The following is a 24,212-nucleotide window of genomic DNA, read 5'->3' on the forward strand; positions in this document are numbered from 1 at the left end:
CCTGTCCCTCATCTGTCCCTCTGTCCATCCCTCAGGGCAGGCAGCTCACAGAGGCCCATACCCGACCCTGCAGGCATTAGGGATTTCCACCCATGATCTGGTCTTTGTCACCAGCCAGTGGGGCTGGTGACATCTGCCTCACAACTCACATGGGCTGAGAGAGTTAAGGCTCATACCTGCAGTCTCTTGATTATGGGGGGCCAGCACAGTCTGAGGACCCGCCCCACCCCAGACCTCAAGGGCCATTGTCTCAGTGACAAAATTGAAGCTGTAGTGGAGTGCTGGTGGCTCACACCTGTAATCCTAGCTATTGTAGGAGTCTGAGATCTCGTTCAAATCCAGCCCAGGCAGGAAAGTTGAGAGACTCTTATCCCCAATTAACTAGCAAAAAGCCGGGGGTGGAGGTGGGGTGGGGGAGAGAGAGAGAGAGAGAGAGAGAGAGAGAGAGAGAGAGAGAGAGAGAGAGCACGCTCAAGTGGTAGAGTGCTAGCCTTGACCAAACAAGCTAAGTGAGAGCGCTAGGCCCTGAGTTCAAGCCCCAGTACTGGTACACACAAAACTGCAGCTGGTATTTTCGACCTGATTAATACTTTGCTGATTTTGAAATCATCAAGAATGGTATCTGGGCTTGCAGTATATTTTCTCCCTCAATTAGTGTAACAGCTGAGATAAGAAGTGTTTAGGGGCTTCATAACTAATGACTTGCTTTTATCCAGACGTGCATCTTTTAAGCAGAACCAATGTGTACAGCCTTCCTCTCTCCCCACACCGCTGAACTCCTGGTTGACTGGAGGAAAGAGCATGCCCACTGCCTCGGCTCTTCTGAAGGCAGAGAGGCAGCTCTGTGTGTAATCTGTAACCATCAGCGTGATGAGGGGAAGGAAGGGAGGATGGGATGGGCAGCAGAGCAGGCTCACCAGCCCACAGCATGACGGGGTGGGGGGTGTCTTCCTAGGGGGTTCCTAGCAGCCCTCAGCCGATCCTTTGCCAGCGGGACCAGCCTTTGACCCTTCGGGAAATGCCCAAGCAGGCGCAGGGCCCCTGGGATCTGCCCAGTGCTAATTCCCGTACCCGCATTCTATCACGTCCCTCAGTGCTTTTCTCCGCAGCTCGGTATTTTCCATAACAGTTATCATTTTTTTTCTTTTCTTCAGACAGGATGGCATTTTTCTGCTTGTGGAAATGGTTTCACAGGAGTTTCTGTGTGCTGAAGGCGCTGTCTGAACCTTTCTAGAAAATACCCACCACAGCAGGCAAAGAACCATTTTCATCCCCAAGGAAAAAAACATGCCTGCTTGCCATGTTGAAGGTCAGGTCACATTATTCTGCAGGACTGACGGCTTCACTCACTCCACTCATTTAACTCTACAGTTCTGAGTTAGCAAAACAAGTGCTTTTCAGCTAGACTGGAATGATATTCGTAGATAATTGATAGCTCATTAAACAACCAGGCGCTCTCAGCTTTCACCCTTGCTATTGAGGAGACTGAGCTCATAAGTGATTGTGGTTCAAAGCTAATCCAGGCAGGAATGTCTCTGAGACTTGATCTCCAGCAAAAATGAGGCTGGGAGATGTGGTTCAAACAGTAGAGCACCCGGATTTGTATGCTTGGGTTGGCTTCAAATCTTGGTCCTCAGATGTCAGTGTCTTCCACGGTCCAGTGTGTCACATGACTCTGTAAAGGTTTCTGATTTCTTGCCCTCCCTCTTTGGGCCTCTACCTGGGCCAAACCTGTCTCTTACCCTTGCATTTTTATCACCATAATTTGGTATAGATTCCCAAGTGATTACTTGTTTGGAAAAAAACATTAGCATGAAAGGTGTAGCTCCTCTGGTGTTAAATGACAAGAAGCCCATATTGTTTCTCATTCCCTCAAAAATACCGAGTTTGCATAAAGTTAGTAAAAACAAACGCTCATGTTAGATAAAGCAGAGACACCAGTTCCTGTGATCAACAGACAAAGTGTTGTCTTTTCCTGGTTCAACGCAATGGAAGTTTTCGGTGAATAAGGAAAACAAGCCTTCCAGCCAGAGTTGCTCTGATTCATGAAGTCTTTCAAGTTCGTGTTCTTTTTGCTCTCAGTCTTTTGGGCTTTGTTCTAGATAATCATTTCTCGCGATGGTTCTGAATATTAATTAGAGCCAGCCTGCCTGGCACATGCATCTTGAGGGACATTTCGCTCCTTGAAACATCTGTGACACGGGTTTTTGAATGTCTTTATCTGATAATATTAGTATTAGGAGAGTTGGACAGTAAGCTCATTGTAGGCTGGGTATTCTTGGAGTCACAGAAGGATTATTCTCCATTCCAGAGCCCCCAGAGGGGTGGATTACAGTTACTATGGCTGTGACAGAGGTTGTGGGGGGGGGGTGAGGGGAGTAGGGACCCTGGCCCCTCATCTTCTCACTTCTCACAACAAGCAGGAATCATCCTGCTGGTTTTCTAGTGAATAAACAGTGTCCAGACTGTCCTGCCACCAGCCCTGTCCACAGAGGAAGCAGCCTGAGTTCCCTTCAGCAAAGCACCTGAACTGTGAGGAAACCTTAGCTGTCAGGAACCTGATCGGATTGAATGGAATCTCACCCTGGATGACCGGAGTTAAGGCAGAATTGAAACCAGATGGAAAAGTTAACAGTGCTAAGCACACATGAAGCCAAAGGTAGGGAAATGAAGTCTTTTAGAGAGAAAATTTCCTCTTCCTCTTCCCTTTCCCTCTCCCCTTTCCTCCTCCTCCTCTTCTTCCTCCTCCTCTTCCTCTTTCTCCTCCTCCTCCTTTTTTGGGGGATGAATGGAGAGCCCTATGTTAAGCACAGACTCTAGCACCAAGCTGTGTCCCCAAGCTTGGGAAATGAAACACTAAAGTCAGGCCTGACTTTAAGAGAGTCAACTGAATTCGCTGCCTTAAAATGGATGGAGTATTCCATACACGTGGACAAGACGCACCCCCAGAACACATCGTGTGAACAGCCACTGCGTGTCTAGAGAGGAGGTGAGCACTCCGGGCAGAAACGAAGGCACACCGAGTTTCTAGCAGATTGTTTTGGTGGCTTCTTCTGCACAGGCTGCATGTGTGCATGCACAGCTGTTCTCAGCTGCCTGCTCCCATCTTCATGGTCTTCTCAGTTGAGAAATTGCTCTACATGTATAGATTCTCAAAAAAAAGCCCAGGAGCTAAATGTTGCTCAAAATTTGTATATCACGGGTTTCACTGTGATGCTTTGGTACACATATACATTGCAGTACAGGTGCTTTTTCTATCTTTTTTTTTTCTGTAGTCCTGGAGTTTGAACTCAGGCCCAGTGCGCGTGCCACACCCTCAGCCATCGCCTTAATTATTTTTTCAGGTAGATTATTGGCCTGGGACTGGCCTGGACCATGAGCTTTTCACTTAGCACTTTCCTTCTACTTGTATTGCAGACATGTGTTACCGTCACACTCAGATTGTTTTTGTTGAGATGGGGTCTTACTAACAATGGTGGGTACTTATGAAGAACCCTATAGATATTTGTTTTGACATGTAAGGTTCCCCAAACGGAGTCTTTAGTCATAGGCAGCTGGCTTTTATGAGTCAGAAGAACCGAAATTCTGTGCATTTGGTACAATAGACACCTCATCTCTTCCTTGGTGGCTCCAACCCACCATTGCGCCTGGATGACCCTAGGTCTCTTAAGAGGTCTCCCCTCTGCGGCTGCCCTCCCACAATCCAGCCTCCCAAGAGCAGAGAGCCCTCACGGCGTGGTGGCTCCAGCGTCTGGAACGGGGACTGGCCTGTGATGTGGTGTTTTTAGCTGTGCGTAGCAGGTGTTTGACCTTTGGCGCCCTTGGTCCAGTTCTCCTGCTGATCAGAGGCGTTTACTGGGGTAGACAGGAGCAGTCCACTTGTCCTCTGGATGTCCTTCCATCTTGTGTCCCAGCACAGGCCACAGCGTGACCCTTTGAGGAAGGCCAGCAGTGTCACCTCTGAGCCCGGGTGCCATGGCCTGGGCGTCCTCAGACTCGGCAATGTCACTCCTACATGCAGCTCAAGTGGCGGCCTCCCTGCCTCCACTCCCTGATGCCCGCCTCATCTGAAGAAACAGAAATGCCCAGATACGCTTGAGGCTGACCAGGGCGCCTGGACAGACGCTGGAAGCACTCACCGCTGTCGGTGGCCAGGAAGAGGGCGGTGTAGACGCTGTTGTGGACGAACGGGGACTCCCGATCCAGCACGGCCACCGTATCCACGGTCCCGTTGATGGGGTTGATGTTCAGCCAGCCTGCCGGGTCCTTGAACAAAGAATACCTGAAAAAACAAAACACCCAACAGCAGCTGGCATTGGAATCAGAGGAAGGGCTGGCTCCTGAGCGGAGGGGAGAGGGGTTCCTGGGCACAGTGGCACAGGCACAAACTTCAAGCCAGCTTCCGCTGCCATTCAGCTAGTGGGGGCTGATGGTCAGCTCAGATGAGCGTGGGGTGCCCCCTTCTCTCCTGAAAGGCCTAGCCTGAGGCCACCCCTGTTGGGCATCTGGCCCTCACCAGGGCTGAGTTCACAGCCCCTGCCCGGAGCTCAAGTCCAGCCTGGTTTTTCTAACACCTTGGATGTGCCTGGCCCACCTTCCGGTGGGAGGGGCAGGGGTGCACAGGTGCCTGGAGAAGCCCCTGCCACCCACAGGGAAACGCACTCCAAGAAGACGGAGGGGGCTGTTGTCAGCAAGTGGGGGAGACAGGAGACAACAACAAGAGGGGGCAACGCCTGCAGTGGACAGCTTCTAGGATTCCATGCCCACCGTGCAAGTGCCCGTGTCTATTCCCAGCCACAGCCCAGCACCCAAGCACAGAGCCGCAGTGCCGAGGGTCTGGGCTGTGCTGCCAGTGCCAGGAGTTTGACGCACAGGAAGAGGTATACACTTGGCCATCCTCGCCTGCGGGGTCGGGGGTGTCTCTGAACAGGAATCTTGCTGTTCGGGTTTCTCTGTCTTTGTCTCTGAAAGAAGCTGCCAAAGAGACCCGAGGATTGATGCCTTGAAGGCCGTCACCCCTGCCTGGCATGCTGGCTTTGGCTTTCCAGCAGTGGGAATGCAAGTGTACAGAGGCCCCCATCCTCCTCCCCAGGGAACCATGTCCCCACCCTTCTCTAGGAACCTGGAAACATCACTGTCAGTGGCAGATGCTTGGCAGACCTAGCTGAGGGTCTGGAGATGGGGAGATGGAGATGGAGATTGGGAATCCTGAGCTGCTCGGGGTGCACTAGGTGCCATCACAGCTGTCCTCAAAAGAAGGCAGAGATGGATGCGAGACACCCAGGGCCAGCCAGAGGCCTGCGTGACTCCAGAGGCTGTGATCAGTGCAGTGCCAGGGACAAGTTGGCTAACACACTCATAGAGCAGCCACTACCACATTCGTTGATGGAATCTTCCTTGTTGCTGGGAGGCGGGGTTGCCAGAAATCAGAGAGGCTTAGCAACATGCCCAAAGCAGCCTAGTGAGGGCTGGAATCTGGCACTGCATTGTGGGATTCCAGGGCCCCTGGCTTTACCCAGCTGGCCGCTGCCAATCATGTCTAAGGCTGGCATTGCTCACTGTGTATCTCCCCAGCAGCCTGGCACGCCTGGCAGGCCGCAGCGCTCAGCAAACATGCCCCATGTCTCTTCTCCTCCAGTGGAACTCTCACAGAAAGGGAAGATGCAAAAACAAAACAAAACAATAAAAGGGCCACCTTCTCTCTCCCCCCCCCCCCCGCCACACCATTTTTCTTAGGTAACAAGTCCACAGCAAATCCAGGAATGATTTTCAATGGTTCAACAGGTTTGAAATCATGAACATTTTAAATGGACCGTGTTTCATTCCCTCATTACTCAATCCAGTTTAGAATATAAATAAAAAGTGGGGTGAAAGAATCTAGCCTTTTCCTGTTGGCAAGTCAGCGGCACGCTTTGTTTTTCTCTCTGTCATTTATTTTTGTTTTGCGGTGCTACAGTTTTGCAGCACAGTGAACACATTCTTGTGACATCAGAGCAGTCAGACCCAGACAAGTGCTCAGGTAGGAACTCAGAAGCCAACCTCAGGAAGCAGGTCAGGCTGCCTGCGCCTTCTTGTCAGAGAACGCTAGGGAAGGCTAGGGTAGACTCCATAATTCACTATTTTTCTTCTTTAAAACGTACTCAGGTAGCCAAGTGCCCACGCCTGACTCCTGCCTATAATCCTCGCGACTTGAGAAACTGAGATTCAGAGGATCGCTGAGATCCACTTCAGAGCCAGCATGAACAGAAAAGTCTGGGAGTACCCTTAACGTAACTGGCAAAAAGCTGGTTTGGAGACATGGCTCAAATGGTAGAGCACCAGCTGTGAGCAAACAAGGTGAGAACACAAGGGCCTGAGTTCAGATTCTAGTACTTCAGTGTGCATGCATTCTGGCATGTACACACACATACACACAGAGACAACAATCAGGTACCCAGGTATGGACTTTCTGCTTTCACAGGACTATTTAAGCTTATTTTCCCCTAGGTGTTTATTTGGGGCCTCTTCCCTAGAGACCTCGTGAAGGGCGCCCGTGTCCTACCTGCCCTCCCTATATAGCCATGGCTCCTCAGAACAGCACTAAGGCAGAGGCACAGACCAGTAGCCCATCTCCAAGGCCTTCCGAGAGCCATCCTCCAGTGCCCGTATAATCTCAACTAAGAGACGCAAAGGGGAAAAGGCTCAGGCTCGCCCCACAATCAGCTTCTCCACTGTCTGACTTTTGAGCCGCTTTGTCAACTCAGTTCTTCGGATCATGAAGAGGTCAGACGCACTATGAATATTTCTGACATTTTATTTTAAATAAGCTCTCTGTATACAAATGCTGTTAAGATACTTTCTGGCTTCTAGGCCTGAGAAATGCAGATGCCTTAGTAAATTGGAGTTTCTGGGCAATTTGTCTGTAACGTGAACGCTGCTTGTTATAGAGAAGAGAATCAAATTACAGCCACAGCTCATTTCGGTCTATATTGCAGCTCACAGAGCAGCACTGAGTTCCTGCCAAGCCTCGGCTATGTTGAGGGGGGGAGGCGTCAGGAGGTGGGGCTGACAGGCAAGAGGTCAGGGGCAGGTGTTGACCTGGAAGGACTTTCAGAATTGAGGGCTGTCAGTCTTCCTTCTGGAGGCTTGGCAGGCTGTGGAAGGCCTCTGGGGGCCAGAACTCAGGGCCTCCTCTTGCTACACAAGTGATTTACTGCAGGAGCCACTCGTCAAACCCTTTTTACTTTCGTTTACTGTGAAGATAAACAGACCTCAGATGTCTGTCCTTTCTCTGCTTCTGAACCAGCTGGGATTCTGGAATCCCACACACCAACAAGCCCTGCTTGTATTTTTCCATTTTTAAGGTTAAACTCTCCCTGACTTTTTGGTTCAGTCTGGCTTTGAACCTTAATCCTCCCATCTCCACCCCGGCATAGTTGGGTGTGCCACCGTGCCTGGACTGAGCGGCTGTTAGCCTCGATTTGTAACTCCTACGGTGACAATGAGCTGTGGGCCCTATATCCCGATATGTAGTGGCTCACATCTAGTCTGCTGCGGGTCCATTCCACAGCACGCTGCTGTGACCACGATTCTTCCGGCGACAGTCTCTTTTCCACTTTCCTGCATATTGTAAACCTCTCCTGTCCACCCAGCCCATTACCCCACCCTACTCCTTAAAAAGCAAAATCTTCATAATTGCATCCGAACGATCATTTTGTTATTGCTTTCAGTCAAGCTGAAAACACAGAAAAATAGACTCAGGGTGTGAAAGCCGGAATGAGAGCAGGCCCTGGGCCCAGTGGGGTGCTGTGGTACTAGAGATCTTAGAAGCTACTGGACATCAGAGACCCAGGCCCACCCTCAGCCCTCTGGGGATAGGGAGGCACGCTCAGGGCAGGCATGGTTATTCCAGTGACCCTTCCTTCACGGGGTAGCAGGCCCTGTGGGCGTGGGGTTATGCCAGGGAAAGTGACTGCTTACGTTTACAACAACCTTTGAATCCTCTAAAAGCGTGCTGGTCAGAAGGCGGCTCCTCTCATACCTCCCATCACTCTGCCCAGTGAACAAAGCTGTCCCCTGGTCCCTGCAATCCCAGTAAGTGCTCATTCCTCATGTCCCAAGCTCAGGGCTTGTCTCCAACAGCTGTCCTGAGCCCTGCTTTGTCCTTGGAATACAATTTTGTCTTCCAGAGTTCCTAACGCAAGTTTCCTAATATCCTTGCCTTTTCCATCCTTTACACCATCACCGGATGCTGCTCAATAGACCATGTGCTGTCTCAGTGTAGACAGCCTGCCCTGGAGGGGGGGGCAGCAATGCACAGGACAGACGCACAGGCCTGAGGGACAGACGCGTGGTGGAGGTGAGGGGTAGTGGTGGAGGTGAGGGGTAGTGGTGAAAGAAATGGTGCTTGAGGCAAAACCCTTTCATGTCTCCAATGTGTTTCAAGGTTGGGGAAACATCCAGGTGTGGAATGTGGCTTTGATCCAGACACTCCCCTACGGTGCCTTCTTGCCACAACTCTTTTGGGCAAGCTTAGACTACAAGTCCACTTGAGGCTCAGGCACAGACCAGGAAACGCATAGAGGCAGGACGTAGACACCAATTCACCAGCACGTGTGCCCAGGACATTTCCCCTGCCTGCCCCTGTCACACCCAGCCTGGGCCTCAGCCCCTGTCTTTGCCTGGCCTGCCGGAGGCCTGTGCTGACCTGGACAGGTGCAGACAGGGGCTCAACACCAACCCCTCAAACTCCAGTAAGTGTCATTCCTCCTGCTCATGGTGATGGATCCCAACGTCACCTGCAGCCCCAGAGATGCCTCCTGGAGGGGTGGGGGGTTGAAAATCTACCAGCATTTGTAGTGGAAACGGTCACATGACTCCAGGAACACCCTAGAAATCACAGTTGTCTGGTAGGTGAACTGTATTTCAATAAAACTTATATATCTATAATATTTTAAACGCTATGTTTCCAAGAAAATTGTTTATAAGATGAAAGCAAAACAAATTGAGACAAAACCCAATTAGCCTTTAAGAACCATAGAACGTAAGTAAATGAATGAATGAATGAACAAGTAAATAAGTAAGTAAGTAAATAAATAAATGTCAGGAAGCTGAGATGCAAGGATCACCTTTGAAGACAGTCTGGCAGGAAATCTGTGAGACTCTTTATCTCCAATAAACCACTAGAAAACTGAAAATGTTGCTGTGACTCAAAGTGGTGGAGTGAGTGTTAGCTTTGAGCAAAAAAGGTCAGGGACAGTGCTCAGGCTCTGGGTTCAAACTTCACACTGACAAAACAAGCAAACAAACAACTCCTCGCCCTGCAAAAAAAAACCCAATAAAACATTTTTCTCAGTTTTCTGATTTTTTTTTGGGGGGGTCCCATTTTTACCTGCTTGGCATTAGCTGAGCTGAACCATGCAGGCTTAAAGCCTGTGTTCTCCACCTCAGCAATGTCTGCCAGAACCCATCAGGACTGGCTTTTCTCTGGTTCTAGGCAGTGCCTGTTTCTCCCAAGTCCAGACAGAAGCGGCATTCCTGTGACCAACTTGGCCTGTGACCTTCAGGACTTGACTTTGACTCCCAGCCTTGATTTCTCCAATACAAAAGACTGGTGAAATAACACTCCCAGGTTTGTTTTGAGTCTAATAAATCACAACAGCCTTTACGCAAGTGATAGTTACGCATGAATGAGCAAAAAAGTTATAAAATTATTCCTGGCAGGGAGATGGGAACACAGATCCTGGTAGGTTTTTGTACATGTCATGTGACATTTTACAATCTAGAGTGAGGAGAGAGAGAGAGAGAGAGAGAGGGAGGGAGAGAGAGAGAGAGTCATTAAAGGTGAGAAAAGTAAATAGCCAGGAAAGAATGGCTACATAAATTGGTCTCTGACATCAGCAGGATCATTTTTTTTTTTAAAGTAAGATCATGAGAAGTAGATTTATGTCCCCAGAGCCAATGCAAATTCAGGGTCTGCCTCACATCCATTTATCAGCTCCCAAGCCCTGATTTATAGTCCAGCCACCTACTTTGTATTCTGACTGGCTTGGAAAGTTAACTGACAACCCAGGAAGAAATATCCTCCGACTCATTGCAGATGATGGGTTATAAATGAGCGTAACTTGAATTTTCTTCCTCTGGAGAATTAGTGTTTTGAAACGCTCATTAAAAAATTAGTCTCTCCCCAAGCGTTCCCAAACAGGATAGCTTTGGTTTGGTTTACCTACGGAATACCCTGCAAACATCAGACAGGGAAACAACTGCTTTTGCTTTAGAATGTTCTAGATGCGTGTCCTCCTCTGGATTCAACACCCTGCCTCCAGACACGCTGTGTCCTGGGCCTCTCTTCTGCCACTCCTTCAGCCACTCCTCTGGTCTAGGGCGCCCTCCCTTCTGTGTGGCTCCCCTCCCTCTCTCCCCCAGTGCCTGTCTTGTGTCTGGACGGGCTTTGTCTAACATTCACACAGATCATGGCTCCTTCTGAATCTGCTGGAGGACCCCTGCCCTGTCCACTCACCCAGGCTCACACATGCACTCATTTCTGCATCCACCTCTTCCTCTTGGTGGAGTCAGCCTGGATGGTAGAGGCCTTATGTGGCTTCAACAGAATCACAGGGGCCTTGAACTAAGAAGGACTCTCTGGTTGGAGCCAAGTTGAGTTTGTTCAGCTTCCTCCATCTACATGACCCCTCAGGAGAGGGTCAGGTGCCATGCGGGGAGGGGAGAACATTCCAGAAGGAGGGCCCTGCCCAGCTCGTGCCAGGATGGAGCCTCCAACAGGAGCAGGCTGGAGAGGGTCACCGGGTCCCCTGTGCAGGTCCTGGCTCAGCTTCCCAGCATCTGGGGTAGCTGGGAAGGGTGCTGACCTCTCCAAGCGTTTGCTTTCCTAGGTGGAGGGCAGCCAGGACTGCCTTCTGCACAGGTGGTCATGAGAACTCAGTCGTCTATGCAGCCTGGTTTTGGTGTGGGCCGGCTGCCAGGCCTCAGATCCCATCATCCTCTGGTCAAGGGGAAATCAAGTCACTTTTTGCACCAGGACAGTGGGAGATTGATGGCCTTGGTTCTGCTAATCAGACTCAGGCTGACACTTCTCTCTGATTTCAGCTTCATTCGGCACTTTCAAACGCTCAGTGTGTTCCCTTTATTATGCACATCACCCAGCTCTAGTTACTGTGAGACGAGAAGGTCACAGCTTGGCTCAGGGCTCAGAAATATGGCACCTGTCAGGACTGTGATTTAGGAACTTGGCCTTCCACAGTGGGGACCACAGCAGAGAAAAACCAAGTCAACAATTCAATCTGCCACTGCTGAATAAAAATTAGGAGAACTCTTCCGCTGCTCCATTCATAGTCAACTTTTTGTTAGCAAACTTTTTTTTTTAAAGCAAAGTCCCGCCCACTTCCCATGCAGTCCAATGAGCTTAGCACTGGAAGGAGGGGCCTGTGAACTGGACAGGCGACCTGGCCCTGTCCTAAGAGGAACGCCCAGCAATTGTGACGGACAGCAGGACAGGTGGGCCGCGTCCTTGGGCTGTGATGGTGCCTCTCCTCTCCTAACTACACTCAAATGCTTGTCTTTTCCACTGTCAGGGTGGATTGGCAAAGACCTTACATCTGGTTCTGGGGCTGAGCCGGGGAGGGAGATGGCGTGCGGGGGTGAGAGGTGGAAAGGTGATGATCATGTATGAGCCAACAGAGACTCTTCCCCTTCCACCGGAGGGCACGGCGCCTGTGCAGGGACAGGGGGCTGATGGGCAATCTCAGAATGCTCTATTCAATTCTGCTCTAAAAAATGAAAAAAAAAAAGCCCATTAAAAAGTGAAAGAAGGCAAGGCTCAGCTGTCCCGCCTCCATGGAAAACAAAATGAACTCAGCAGAACGGAAGATTGTATCTGGAAGATGATGTTCAAGGCAAATTGCATGTGCCCAGGGGAGATGCCACCAGAATTCACCATGCATGGCGGGGAAGCTACGGCAAGCCTGGAAACAGACCTGTTTTTCTCTCCTACCCATGGTGACATTTCTTCTCCCTTTGTCCTTTGTTTAAGCAGAAACACCCCCACTATTCCTTTCTCATCAGGCCTGGCAGTCAGCCTCACCCCTTCTGGCCGCATGATCAATGCCAACCTCTGACTCCTGACCTGGACTGACCGCTGGTGGAGCATGACCCTGTGACCTGGGTCTCTCCCAGTCCCACTGGGTGGCACCGGCTTGTCACCTCTGCCTAGCCTCCCGATATGCTTTGCTTTCAGACTGCATTTCCAGAGTTGATTCTGCTGCCTGCACCCAGTTCTTCCATCTCAGAAACAGGACAGGAGTAGGAGATGAACTGGACCACAGAGCAAGACAAACCAGGGCCTGGCAGTGAAGAGCCTCTGGCTCTGGGCTTCCCTCTCTGCTTCTCATTGCAGCTCCTGAGAATGCTTGGAAATGTCCAGACATTGCAAGGTCAGTGAGGAGAAAGGAGAAGGAGAAGCTGGACACTCAAAAGCAGCTACAGATGAGTGTTATGCAGACCCCAGTTAAGAGGAGAGGATGTTAACTTCGCATCAGCCATCAGTAACTCCACACTAACTATAGCTGGAGCCCCAGTGATTACTGCACAGAATTTAATATTTATGCCAGTGTGAACGCACAGCAATAAAGCTCCATTTCATCTGTTTTGTGGAATGGGAGGGGCATTACGCACAAAGGCATGCCCGAATGGGTGAAGAAATGCAGCAAATGGTAGCGATAAAAATCCCTCTCAGCCGCACTGCTGAACAATTCCCATCCCGGCAGCAAAGTCCTTGCTCAGCAAATACCAATTACCTGAGATCACAAATGATGCGAGGAAATGGAAAGGTGGGCAGACCCTGCTCCTGCCGTCCTTTTCCCTTCAGAACCCCAGAGAACTGGGAAAAGGCCCTGGCCAAAGTCTAATGAAGAATCAAGGGTAAGGGATTTTTCTCAATGAGGATGAAAACAGACGGGCGTATCAGAGCTCACTCCTCATGGGAGAAGGTGGGGACTCCCCTACTTTTGCCTTCCAGGGAGCAAACAAGCAGAGCCACGGGCGCCCGAGCCTTCCCATGTGACTCATGCATAGTCAACAGCTCTCTAGTCGACTTTGTGACAGCAGTATGGGCTACGGTTTCTCCAGACTGCTCTGAATGTTTTCAAACCATTTCTACCATCAACCTGTCACTGACAGGTGAGCAGCTTCAGTGGCAGAGGCAGGCGGCCTGCATAGCCAGGATCCCACTGGATCCCTGCTGGACATTTAGGGGCTGCTGGAGGGCCCAGCCTCTCCTTTCCCCCAGGAACATACCAGAGCTCTTGGCCTGCTGCACAGGGCTTTTTCCTCATTCCTAGGTCTTGAACTGAGGGCCTGGTTGCTGTCTCTGAGCTTTTTCATTGAAGGCTTGCGCCCTCCCACTTGAGCCACAGCTCTACTTTTGGCTTTTTTTTGCTGGTTAATCGACAGTAAGGGTTTTATGGACCTTCCTGCCCAGGCTAGCTTCAAACGGTGATCCTTAGTTCCCTGCTGAATAGCTAGCATTACAGGTGTGAACCACTGGTGCCTGGCAGGGCTGGAAATTCTAGGTTGCAGAGGGGCTGTGCACATATTATATTGCAGAGTTCACAACAACCCTGACCTCTACCAACCAGATGCCAGAATTCCATCTAAATATTGGAGCTGTTGTCAAATGTCACCTGAGGGAGGGGGGGCGACACTGCCACATGAAGAACCACTCTGAGTAGATTTCAGTTATCTAAGGACAGGCTGTTGGCATTGTGCTGCTATTCAATCATCCAAGACTGGAAGCATGAATAATACTTCTCAAAGATCTCTGAGTTTTCTTTGGGCCCAGACTACTAGAGAGAGGTACATATAATGACCTGAAAAAAAATAAACCCATAAAGTCAGGAAGTGAGGTCGAATAAACTTTCCATATGTCTGACGCCAATGGCAGGTACAAAATGCAAAGCGAGCACTCAGGCTGGATTATACAGAATGATAAAGCTCCCGCATAAAATGTTGACTTCCTCAGAGCAAAAGTGAAATTATTCATTTCTTTCTCCTCCCATCATGTGCGACTAGCTCTGGACAAATATAAATTGGCCTGGTGATGAATGTGCTTCAAGAGTCTGACCACGGGGAACAACCCAAAGCTTGCTTTCTAGGCAATTAAATATGTGTTGGCTGGGCTCTTGCTATGTGTATGGCCTCTGTGGAAATCTAGGGGATGCCAGCATCCTAACGCACCATTCCAGTGAGGGCATGCCCAGACCCTCCTGTGCTGGGCAGGTTTTAGGTATGCACGGATGAAAGCCTGGTGGGCAGAATGGACACTCTCATGCAATAGAAGAGGAAAATGGATGGGGCTTAGAGTCTTTGGTCTTGCAGTTCCTGTAACAAACAGCTAACAGCCTAAAGGCCAAACACAACTTAAATTTATAATCTTAACAGTTGTGGATGTCTAAGGCTAAGGTATGAGCAGAGCTGTGGTCCTTTTGGGCTTAGCATAATCTGTGTCCTTGCCTGCTCTCGTTTCACTGAGGTTTGTGATGCCATCTTAACACCCAGATACAATGTTCCATATTCATTACCCTGTACTGGGCTCTTTTCTTCTCCTCCAGGTCCCTCACAAACAGGGGTGCAGTCCTCTCTCTTTGTATGTAGGGTCTTGTGTGCACGTATGTATGTTTATCTTTGTGATCTAAGCTTCTGAGCTTGGTTTATCTTTGCCCGGTCATCTCTGGTCTCATCTAGTTCCCACAATGACATGATTTCACTCGTTCTTCTTTGTGGCTGACTAATGCTGCAGTTGCCAGATTGTATGGAAGTTCTGTTTTTAGATTTTCTTTTGAGGCACTGCTGTACTGTTTTTCAGGAAAGCATGTATTTTTGGAACCTAGTCAATGCACGTGAGCATGTGCTCCGTGAAAGGTGGAGTTCAGCTTCAGAGAAAGAGTCCTCTAAAGGAAATGATTTGTCCTCAGACGACATCAGAAAAACCTACAAGTTTCCACCAAGCCGCCCCCACTGACCTCGGAAGGGCAGGCTTCGGCCTGCAGCAGCCACCTCCACACTGCGCAGTAAGCAGCTCGAACTCATTCACGTTGAAACGGTTCCCCTGAAATTGGACCTTTATTACTAAGTTAATAGGAAAAAAAATCCAATTGAACTTTGCAAAATTTCCCTCCCTATTATGGTACCATTACGGAGTTCGATTTGGTGAAAAAAAATGAGCGTTGGAGGCTTTCAAACAATTTTCTAATGGAGCTTAACTTTAGTTCCCCAAGGAGAGACCCTGCAGCTGGAGAGAGAGGGGCAGCTCATTCCTGGGGTAGCACACGGGGGAAATGTCATTGTCCCCTGCCCCTGGCCTGTGGTGTGGAGATTTCGTCTGGTGGAGGGGCCCCCAACCTGAGGTGGGCACATCTGGTTGAACTCACACACCGTGTGCTTCCCAGAGCACCCCCTCCCCCCCAGCTTCCGGAGCAGGAGGCTTGTAAGACGCTTGGGGCTGAACCAGCTCACTGTTGGCATTCTGATCAAGGCGAGGATGGACATATATTTTATTTTATTGTACCTCGAGGGCAAACTGCTATTAGTTTTTATTCATTCTCTCTCTTGTCTTTACAACCTGTCCACTTGAAACCATTTTGAAATCTCACTTCTGGGAAAATACCAGAAATGCATCTCTATCTGCCCCTTAACTTGTCTCTTAGCAGTTTTATCCTCCAGATCGAATAGGAATCCACAGCTCCAGGTGAGAAGCCAAATGCTTTGCACAGCCCACAAAACAGTTTTTTTCTGTTTATAAAAGCATGTGTTCAATACTGAGGACTTGACAGTAGTGAGAGAGAAGATGCAATTTATTCATTTGAGGAGCCCCTAAGAGCTACACGAATGTGGAGTGTGTGTGTGTGTGTGTGTGTGTGTGTGTGTGTGTGTGTGCGTGTGCGTGTATACCAGTATTGGGGTTGAACTCAGGACCTGGCCACTGTCTGTGAGCCTCTTCGTGCCCTCCACCAACCCACAGTGCCACTTCTGGCTTTTTTGTGAGTAGTTTATTGGAGATGAGTCTCATATACATTTGAATCTCAATCCTCAGATCTGAGCCTCCTGAGTAGCTAGAACTACAGGCCCGAGCCACTGGTGTCTGGCTCCTTGTTTTCTTTGCTCAAGGTTGGTGCTCTACCACTTGAGCCATAGCTCTAATTCCAGCTTGTTTTGGTGGCTAAAGTTAAAAGTGTCATGGACTTTTCTGCCTGGGCTGGCTTTGAATCCTGATCCTCCTGAGGGGCTAGGATTACAGGTGTGAACCACCAGCACCTAGAAAGCCCAGGGACGTTTACTCACAGTCCCTTCCTTTCACGGCACAGCTCGCCAGCTGTGGTTCTCCAGTTTCCCCATTTCAGTTAACATCAGGAGCAATTCCCCTCAGCTGAAAACTTCCTGCAAAACTTGCTTTTCACCAGTTCATATCACTCCCTCCTTGGCTGCTTTATTGTTTATTTGGGCAGTTTCCCGTTGCTGGACATGAGGAGTATTTTTTAAAACACTTTTCTACCATAAATAAGCCTTCAGTGCACAGCTCTGCACATAAATCTCTGCTTCCTAAGGATGTAAGTGTTGACACTGCTTCTGATGGTTTCCTCCACATAAATTCCTCTGAGTGAAATTACCGGTATGGAAGAGCAGAACTGTTGGTAAAAAAAAATAGTTGATACATAATGCAACAGGTCTTTCAGAAACTGCCACCAATCTGTACTTCCTGTCGTTGTGCCTGTGTTTTAAAGGCGCTATTTGACAAAATGTGTGCTTTTGTTTGTTTCATTTTGTTTTGTTTCAAGTATGTAGCTCTGTTTAGACAGGAGTCTGAACAAAGAAAGCGCCTCTTGGCTCTGGCCTTGGGGACCAGGAGAAGGGGCTGTGAGGAACTGTGTGGACTCGGCTCACCTAGAAGCCCTGGCTCGCTGGGTTCACGTTCTAGGCTGTCCACATGGACCACGAGGTCCATTTTTACACGGCTGAGTGGCACAAGTGAAGATGGCTGCTGGGTTTCTCCCACCCCCCCAGCACCTCCCCTCCCCCCACCATGCCAGAGCTCATTCTTAGGACTGGGTCCGAGGGAAGGTGGCTGATGGGGGTGTGGTGGGGGAGGAGGAAAAACCCTAGGTAAGAGACTCAGGCCCTGGTCATGGCTCTCAGCATCCTGGCTTGGGTGAGGGGCGGGGGCTGAGACACTGAAGGTCAGAGAAGCTTCGTGTCCCTTGGAGATCCAAGAAGGCCAAGCTCTTAGCTTTGTCTGCAAGGAGCTGGGCTCAGGAGTGGGGATGGAAGTGGCAATGAGACTGATGGGGGGGCTACCCCCCCACCAGGCCCTCCTAGTGTTCTCCCTCTAATGGCAACCAGGGAGACCCCACCCACATGACACAGCTGGGGTGATTCTCCAGGGAGACCCCACACAGACCCTTGCTCATGAGCTGCCCCAGGCCTGTCCAGGGGCTGGGAGGTTGGCTGAAGGGTGCAGAGGAAGCACCCTGGGCAAGGCAGAGCTCAGCGCAGAGCTCTCAGTGGTCGGCCTCGGGGCTGGGCGGGGCAGCGGGGGCCGTGAGCTGACCGTGGTGCTGAACTGCAGCTGCGCCGTGGCCGCTCTTGGGGACACTCGCTGAGCTGCCTTAGCAAGGAGGTCAAGGAGACACTGGACATGTGTCAAGGGTTCTACCTTAGATACATGGTCCCTTCAACCACCCACAGGGCAAAGGTCCCTTCCGTGAACAGCGTGGTGGACGGGCCGTGTGCAGGACCGTGTTTGTGACTAGACATGGCCTCTGTGACCGCACACGGAGGGCAGCCGTGGACACAGGTGGGCCAAAGGAGTGGGTGAGGGAAGCGTGCAAGCCTGGCATGCGTCAGAGTCCAGTGTGTTGGGTCAAGCCTGTTGTCCCGGCTACCTGGGGGACCAGCGATCAGGGATCACAGTTCAAGGCCAGTTCAAGGCCAAGTTCAGGAAACTGGATCCCACTCAACAGCTCTGCCAAGTAGTGTGCGCCTGCACACTGGGGAAGTCCACGCAGTAGGACTGCAGCCCCGGCAGCCATTTGAGACTTCACCTTGAAAGCAACTAATGCAAAAAGGGGCTGAGGCGTGGATCAGATGGTACAGGGCCTGCTTAGCTAGGGCAAGGCCACAAATCCATTCCCTGGCACAGCCCGTCCGGCATCCTCTCACCCCCAAAGACGTGGATCAGGAGGCGGGATGTCCATGGCCGGACTCCCTGGCACACTCCCTGCTGCCCTCCTGCCTCTTGTGGTCTTCGGCAGCCTGACACCGAGTCTCATGTCTTTTGGGGGATGGAAGCTTTTCTATTCTGGATCAGCAGCTGCAGCCACAGCAGAATTAAATAATGACAGAGTGAGTTATTATCCAGCCTGGCTTTCGAAGGGTCTCTAACCCGCAGCCGAGACGCTTCACTGTTGGAGCGCTCGCACACCTGTCTCGGCGGTGACATGAAAAATGTCCTCTCTATGTCCCCAGCTCAGAGCCCTGTGTCCTTAGAGTCCAGATTTGGCTCTTTCTGGAGGGAAACAGTGTTGTTTGGCTGAGATGGGGAGGAAGGTATAATTACCTTCCTCTTAAATGTTATACTCATTCTTGTTAATCAAAAATTAGTAGCTCTGAAGAAAAAAATAAACACTGCTCAGATCCCCAGGAAGCTGATGGCATTCCCAGGGACTGTTCAGTTCCACCAGAACGAAACAAAACACCCGGCTCTGCCCACGGAACACGCCATGGGAAACGGAATAGTGGCCTTGGTCTGGGTGGTGGGATAGAGGTCAGCTCTAATTTGTCCCTTTATTCTGAGCTGTGCTTATTAGTTTATATACAATTGTGCCGTAGAAAACATTGAAAGGACCGAGAGAGGGAATTAGAAGATTGCTATGGAAAAACCCACGCGTGAGAGAGGATACTTTCCTGAACTCTCCTCCACTCTCCTCCACTCCCCTGCCCAGATGTTTGGCCCTCAAAACTACTTTTCCTTCTAGACTACTTCTCAGGCATCTTCTGGCCATTTCCTAACATTCGCCTGTTTGGAAGAATCCTTTTAGTTGTTTACCTACTTGCTGTTTCCCAGGAGAGAGACTCTCTGCTTAATTCCTCTGATGCCCGCAACAATGGGCTTCTGGACCTAGCAGGGGTCAACGTGGGGGTGGGATGAGGGTATGAGCTGCTGGATGAGAACCATCTCAGTCTTCTAAAGAGAGTGAGACCCTGGTGGTTGTGTGGCAATCCTTCACTTGTTAACAGCAAGCCTTAGGCACAGTGGGAACAGGGGCTGATAGACTGGGATTGGTGACATCTGCTTTGAAGAGATGCACCCCCATGGGAGGAGCCCCCCTAAATTCTGCTGAGTGAAGGAAGTCAGGCAAATATATAGAAAAAAAGAGGACGGGCTAGGTTCCGTTTGAGTACCATACTAATTTGACTGGGTCATGGCACCACAGTGGCCTGGCTAGCACCACACTGAGGCCTGTCCAGGAGCAACGAGGGAGATGACCAGGGGAGATGCGTCTCCTCTCATCTCCAGAGCTCAAGGGGAGGGGCAAACCACGAAGAGCTTCCAGTAATAATTAAATGAAGATGTTTAATTAGCTTCCATTTGTTCTGTTTATTAAAGTCAGACCCTGATAGAAATCTTTTTTTTTTAAAGCCTTGACAAAGAGGTATTATTAACTCCTAATCAGGAGTCACTATAGCCTAATGTCTGGTAAACATGAACTTTGGAAATTATTCATTTGTAATTTGCTCATCGAACAAATTAAACTTTACTGAGTGCCCACGCGATCCACAGGTGTGGGTTGTGTCCATACCTGGGCCACGGAGATAGGAGTGTGGACAGGAGGTGGGGCCTGACCTCGCAGAACAGGCTTGCTCCCTTGCAAAATTAGTGAAAAGAAATGTCAAGTTTATTTTTCTCTCCTTTCTTTTTCTTTGGTAGTACTGGGGTTCGAACTTACAACCTCGTGTTTACTAAGCAGGGGCTCTACCATGTGAGGAACACTCCCCGCCTTGTTGCTCTTGTTAGGGTTTGAATAGAGGGCTGCATTTACACTTGTGCTAACGCTGTGGCCCTCCTACACACAGCTTTCTTGAGATGGGGAGTCTTTGAATGCCTCGTCTGGGCTGGCCTTGCACTGTGACCCTCCCAAGACCTGCCTCCTGAGCGGCCAGGACTGCGGACACCATCTACCACACCTGGCCCTACTCTAGGGTTTGTTTATTTATTTATTTATTTGTGAATCAGAGCTTTCTCTCTTCATTTCATGCCCAGCTGGTAATTTTCAGAGTGAGGCAGTCACAGTTCATCCAAGGACTAGATTTTGGGTCTGAAAGCTCCTCCACAGGCTTGTGCACTGAAGGCTTGGTCCTCGGCCCCGGGCACAACTGGGGGAGTCCCCCCTCCTCCGGAGAGGTGCTGTCAAAGGGGATCTCAAGGTCCTGACCTTCCTTGTCCTCGTTCTCCTCCCTGGCATATCTGGAGGTGCTTAATACACACTCTGCCACATGCTCTGCTGTGATATGTGGTCACATCATCTGTCACCAAGCCAGATGATCAGAGACTGACATTTCCAGACCGCGAGCCCGATCGACCCAGTGTTTCTCTTTACTTTTCTCTCTCTCCTTCTGTCTTTATTTTGGTAGTGCTGGGATTTGAACTCAGGGATCTTGTGCTTGCATGACAGCTTTCTTCTTTCTTTTTCTTTTTTTTTTTAAGGCTCTCTCTCTCTCTCTCAGATCTGGCCTCAGACTAGAGTCCTTCTACAGACAGCCTCTTGAGTAGCTGGGATGTCAGGCACACACCTTTATACCTGGTTTACAGACTGAAATGAAATCTTGCTGGCTTTTAGGCCAGCTCCAACTGCACTGTCTCCTCACTAGCCCCTTTCTCTTTCTAAGATGGTTTGCCTCATGTCCTGGTATCATTAACAACAAGCTGACCATCTGCTTCCTTCCTTGTCTATCCTCGCTCACCTTCTTAGGGGTGTCAAACCCTCTGGGACTCACATTCCACCGGGATGCTGATGACAGAATTCTGTCTCTAGCCTGGGCCTTGCTGCTATCCAGGTCACCTGCCCCTGCTCTGCATCCTGGGTGAGCAGTCCTGGTCCCTGAGCCAACACTTTTGGGATCCTCTGCTTCTTCTCTGCTTCTCCTTGTGTGTTCTAATAGTATCGGCTGGAGCCCTGAGGTAAGGTGAGGAGCAGAGGGTCCAGACAGTGCCATTAGGGCACCCAAGGAGAGCCAGCCCTTCTCCAGACAGTAGCAGAGAAGACTGTGGCTCAGGATTGTTTGCAAAGCATTCTGGAAGTAGGCCCTGGCTTGGCCGCATGACTGCCTACAGAGTCATTCTTTTCGGGAGGAGGGGGAGAGCACAGCCCCTTTCGGGATCTCGTGTGTTCATTGGCTGGCTAGTGTTGGTGACTGACAGTTGGCCTCAGATAAGAAAAAGCTTGGGAGCTTCTTTTTTTTACACCCTGAAGGAGGAGGCCTTCCTATCTCACTATGTAGATAGCAACCATCTTCTAGTTCAAACACCTTTACCCAAACTAAAGAAAAACATAGAAAGGAATCCAATACTTAGGAAATATCCAGCAAGAAACAAGGTTAACATTTATGAATGCTTTCTAGATTGGTTTTGAGAATTCATTTCCCCTGGCTGACAAGGACCCTTGTAATTATATTCAAATACAGCCAATTTGAAGATAGGTTTTCAACAGGAAAATCTGCACATGGCAAATGCATGAGAACACATGGAGTAGACACAGGACTGATTTGTAAAATGGCCTTTCTACTGTTTACCCACATGGCTGAAGTGAATAGTGAAAATCTTTGTCTCCAGGTCATCCTAAGAAAGGAATCTTCTATTTTTAGACAATGACGATGCTAAACTTAAAAAATTCATTTGTATAATTCATGAGGCCTTTGTTCCCACTGGTACTTTCACAAGGGGAAAAAAATCTGACCACTAAAAATAAGGACTGGCTGGGCTAACTCATTTACATAAATAATTAAAAATTCCACAGTGGAGAGGCAATAAAATGCACACTGCCACCATCACTTCCAATGAGAGGACATCACTTTAATTAAAAAGTACAAAGGCACCACTGTAAACAGCTCATTTATATTTCAAGCTTTGTCTTTGTTGACTCCAGAAAGAAATATCTTAACTCATTAAAAAAAACAACAAACCCCGCCCCCGACCTCTCCCCAAATCCGATTATTGGGGTCAGTCACCACATTTAATTAAGATAAAGCATCAATAATATATTTTAATAGGTGGAGGATGCTCCTCTTAATTTCCCCAGGTAGAAATGTTATTATTTAGCCTTTAGCTTGTGATTAAAATTTAAAAGGTAGGAATCATTTCATATGAAATACTTAAGTCTGGTTTTGAAATGTGTTTTTTTTTTTGGGGGGGGGTGTTCCCAAAGCCCTCCCTCTTCTTCCTAAGTGGCTAGTCCCTCCATATTTTGATTTCCTTTGTTTCTGAGAATGGTAAGCTGACATTCTTCTCCTTTTCAAAATCTTAGAAGTCCAGAGAAAAATGTCCCTCTGCTAGCCAATGATGAATTTCACATTGTATGTGTGTGCGCGTGCATGTGTGAATGTGTGTAATTTTCCTTCAAAGTGCTCAGTATTAGATTAAACAAGTGTTGAAGAAAAGGGCCTGATGAGAGGCAAGAAGACCTGCAAAAGGAGGAATTGGGCATTGAAATATTCTTTTGAGGTGGAATTTTCATTACTTCATGTTGTATTGTCTTCTACTTTGGATGCAGGAATCTAAAAATGCACCTTGGTCTGCAGGAGGAGAGGTGAGCAAATGACACAAAAAAGACAGAGCTCCAAAGAAATCAGGACAAAGCAGTGTGGTTTTCAAAGGGGGGAGGGTTTATCTGGATCTCATTCAGAGGCGCTCTTTTCGGAGAATAGGCTCCATTTGGATCAAGGCTTCAGAAGCAGGCCTGGTGGGTGGAAATCGCTCTTTAATGTACCTTTCCTGGGTTCCACAGGCCTCCCGTTCCTGGAGTGGGAGATGTTGCCTGGGACCCATTTAACCAGGGCCATTTACATGTGGTTCCCTGCCTCGTAGACCTCAATCAAAGTTTGAAAATGAAAACAAAATAATAGCTTATATCTGCTCATGTACAAAGACGTTGTTTGCAGACTCCCATAGTCCAGTGCCTGTGGCTTGTGTTGTGAGTTTTTGCACTGGGCTGCCTGAAGGCCACTGAACCTGGGTCAGGCAATGGAGGCTCATGACTGTAATCCTGGCTTGCTGGGGAGGCGCCCCTGCCCCTTGCCTGTCTTGGCTTGCTGACTGCGCTGGGATGAGCACATAGTACTACCCGCCCCTTCTTGCCATGCCACGGTGAAACAACATGCCAACAACACGCCAACTTGATCATGGGCTGCAAACTCTGAACAGAGCCCCCCCCCCCGAATCTTTCTTTTCTCCAAGTTGACTGTCCCAGGTATTTTGTCCGAGCAATGGAATGACGACTCATATATTAATAATATCCTGTTACTATTCCTTGTACTGCTGATTGAACGCAGGGCCTTGTCCTTGCCAGGTATCTTCACCACTTGAGTCACTCCTCCAACCTTTATCCTGTAGTTATTTTATTTTATTTTTTTTTATTAAATTGGAAGGTCCATCCCTACGGCTGAATCTTTTAGTCATTCCTCAATGTCCATTGTTTCTTAGCAAAGAACTTTGGCTTTAAAAGGGAATGCATTGCTATTTAGTCAAATGACCCTCTTCCTAGCTCTTGTAGGATTTTGGCTAATGAGATTTAAATAGAAAAGGCAGGAAGTATCCTTCTTTTTTCCTGTCTGGAATATAGATTTGCAGGTTGAAGTCTGGAGCCTTAGCAGCCACCAAAGACTGTGAGGAAATGAGAGTCAGCCTTGAGGTGGAAGACTGGTCAACAGTGAGGCGTGTGGGCTCGCAGCTACCCTGAATCCTGTCTTGCCGCCCTAGCCGGCCAATCCTGCTCTGGACTTGTTGCTCTGGACACTTCTGTTGTTTCTGAACTGATAGCACTTTCAATGTTCCTGTTGTATTCAGCCAGACTTATTTGCCGCAGATGTAGCGTTGGATATACATTTGCAAGACTCCCTGGATAAATGGCTCCCCTCCCCACCATGAAAGAAGAAATGTTGAGTCGTATATG

General features: G+C 49.2%; 1 protein-coding gene across 1 annotated transcript in view; it reads right to left on the minus strand.

The window, feature by feature from the left end:
• The window catches only part of Cdh13 (cadherin 13), a 674,883-nt gene that overhangs the window by 12,665 nt on the left and 638,006 nt on the right, over nucleotides 1-24,212 (minus strand). Inside the window, exon 11 of the mRNA XM_090356987.1 lies at nucleotides 4,140-4,282. Coding sequence (XP_090213113.1) covers nucleotides 4,140-4,282 — 143 coding nt within the window. The remainder of the gene's footprint in view (nucleotides 1-4,139; nucleotides 4,283-24,212) is intronic.

Source organism: Megascapheus bottae, chromosome 24 (assembly GCF_031878675.1).
Source record: "Megascapheus bottae isolate mThoBot1 chromosome 24, mThoBot2.hap1, whole genome shotgun sequence".
Classification (NCBI taxonomy): Eukaryota; Metazoa; Chordata; class Mammalia; order Rodentia; family Geomyidae; genus Megascapheus; species Megascapheus bottae.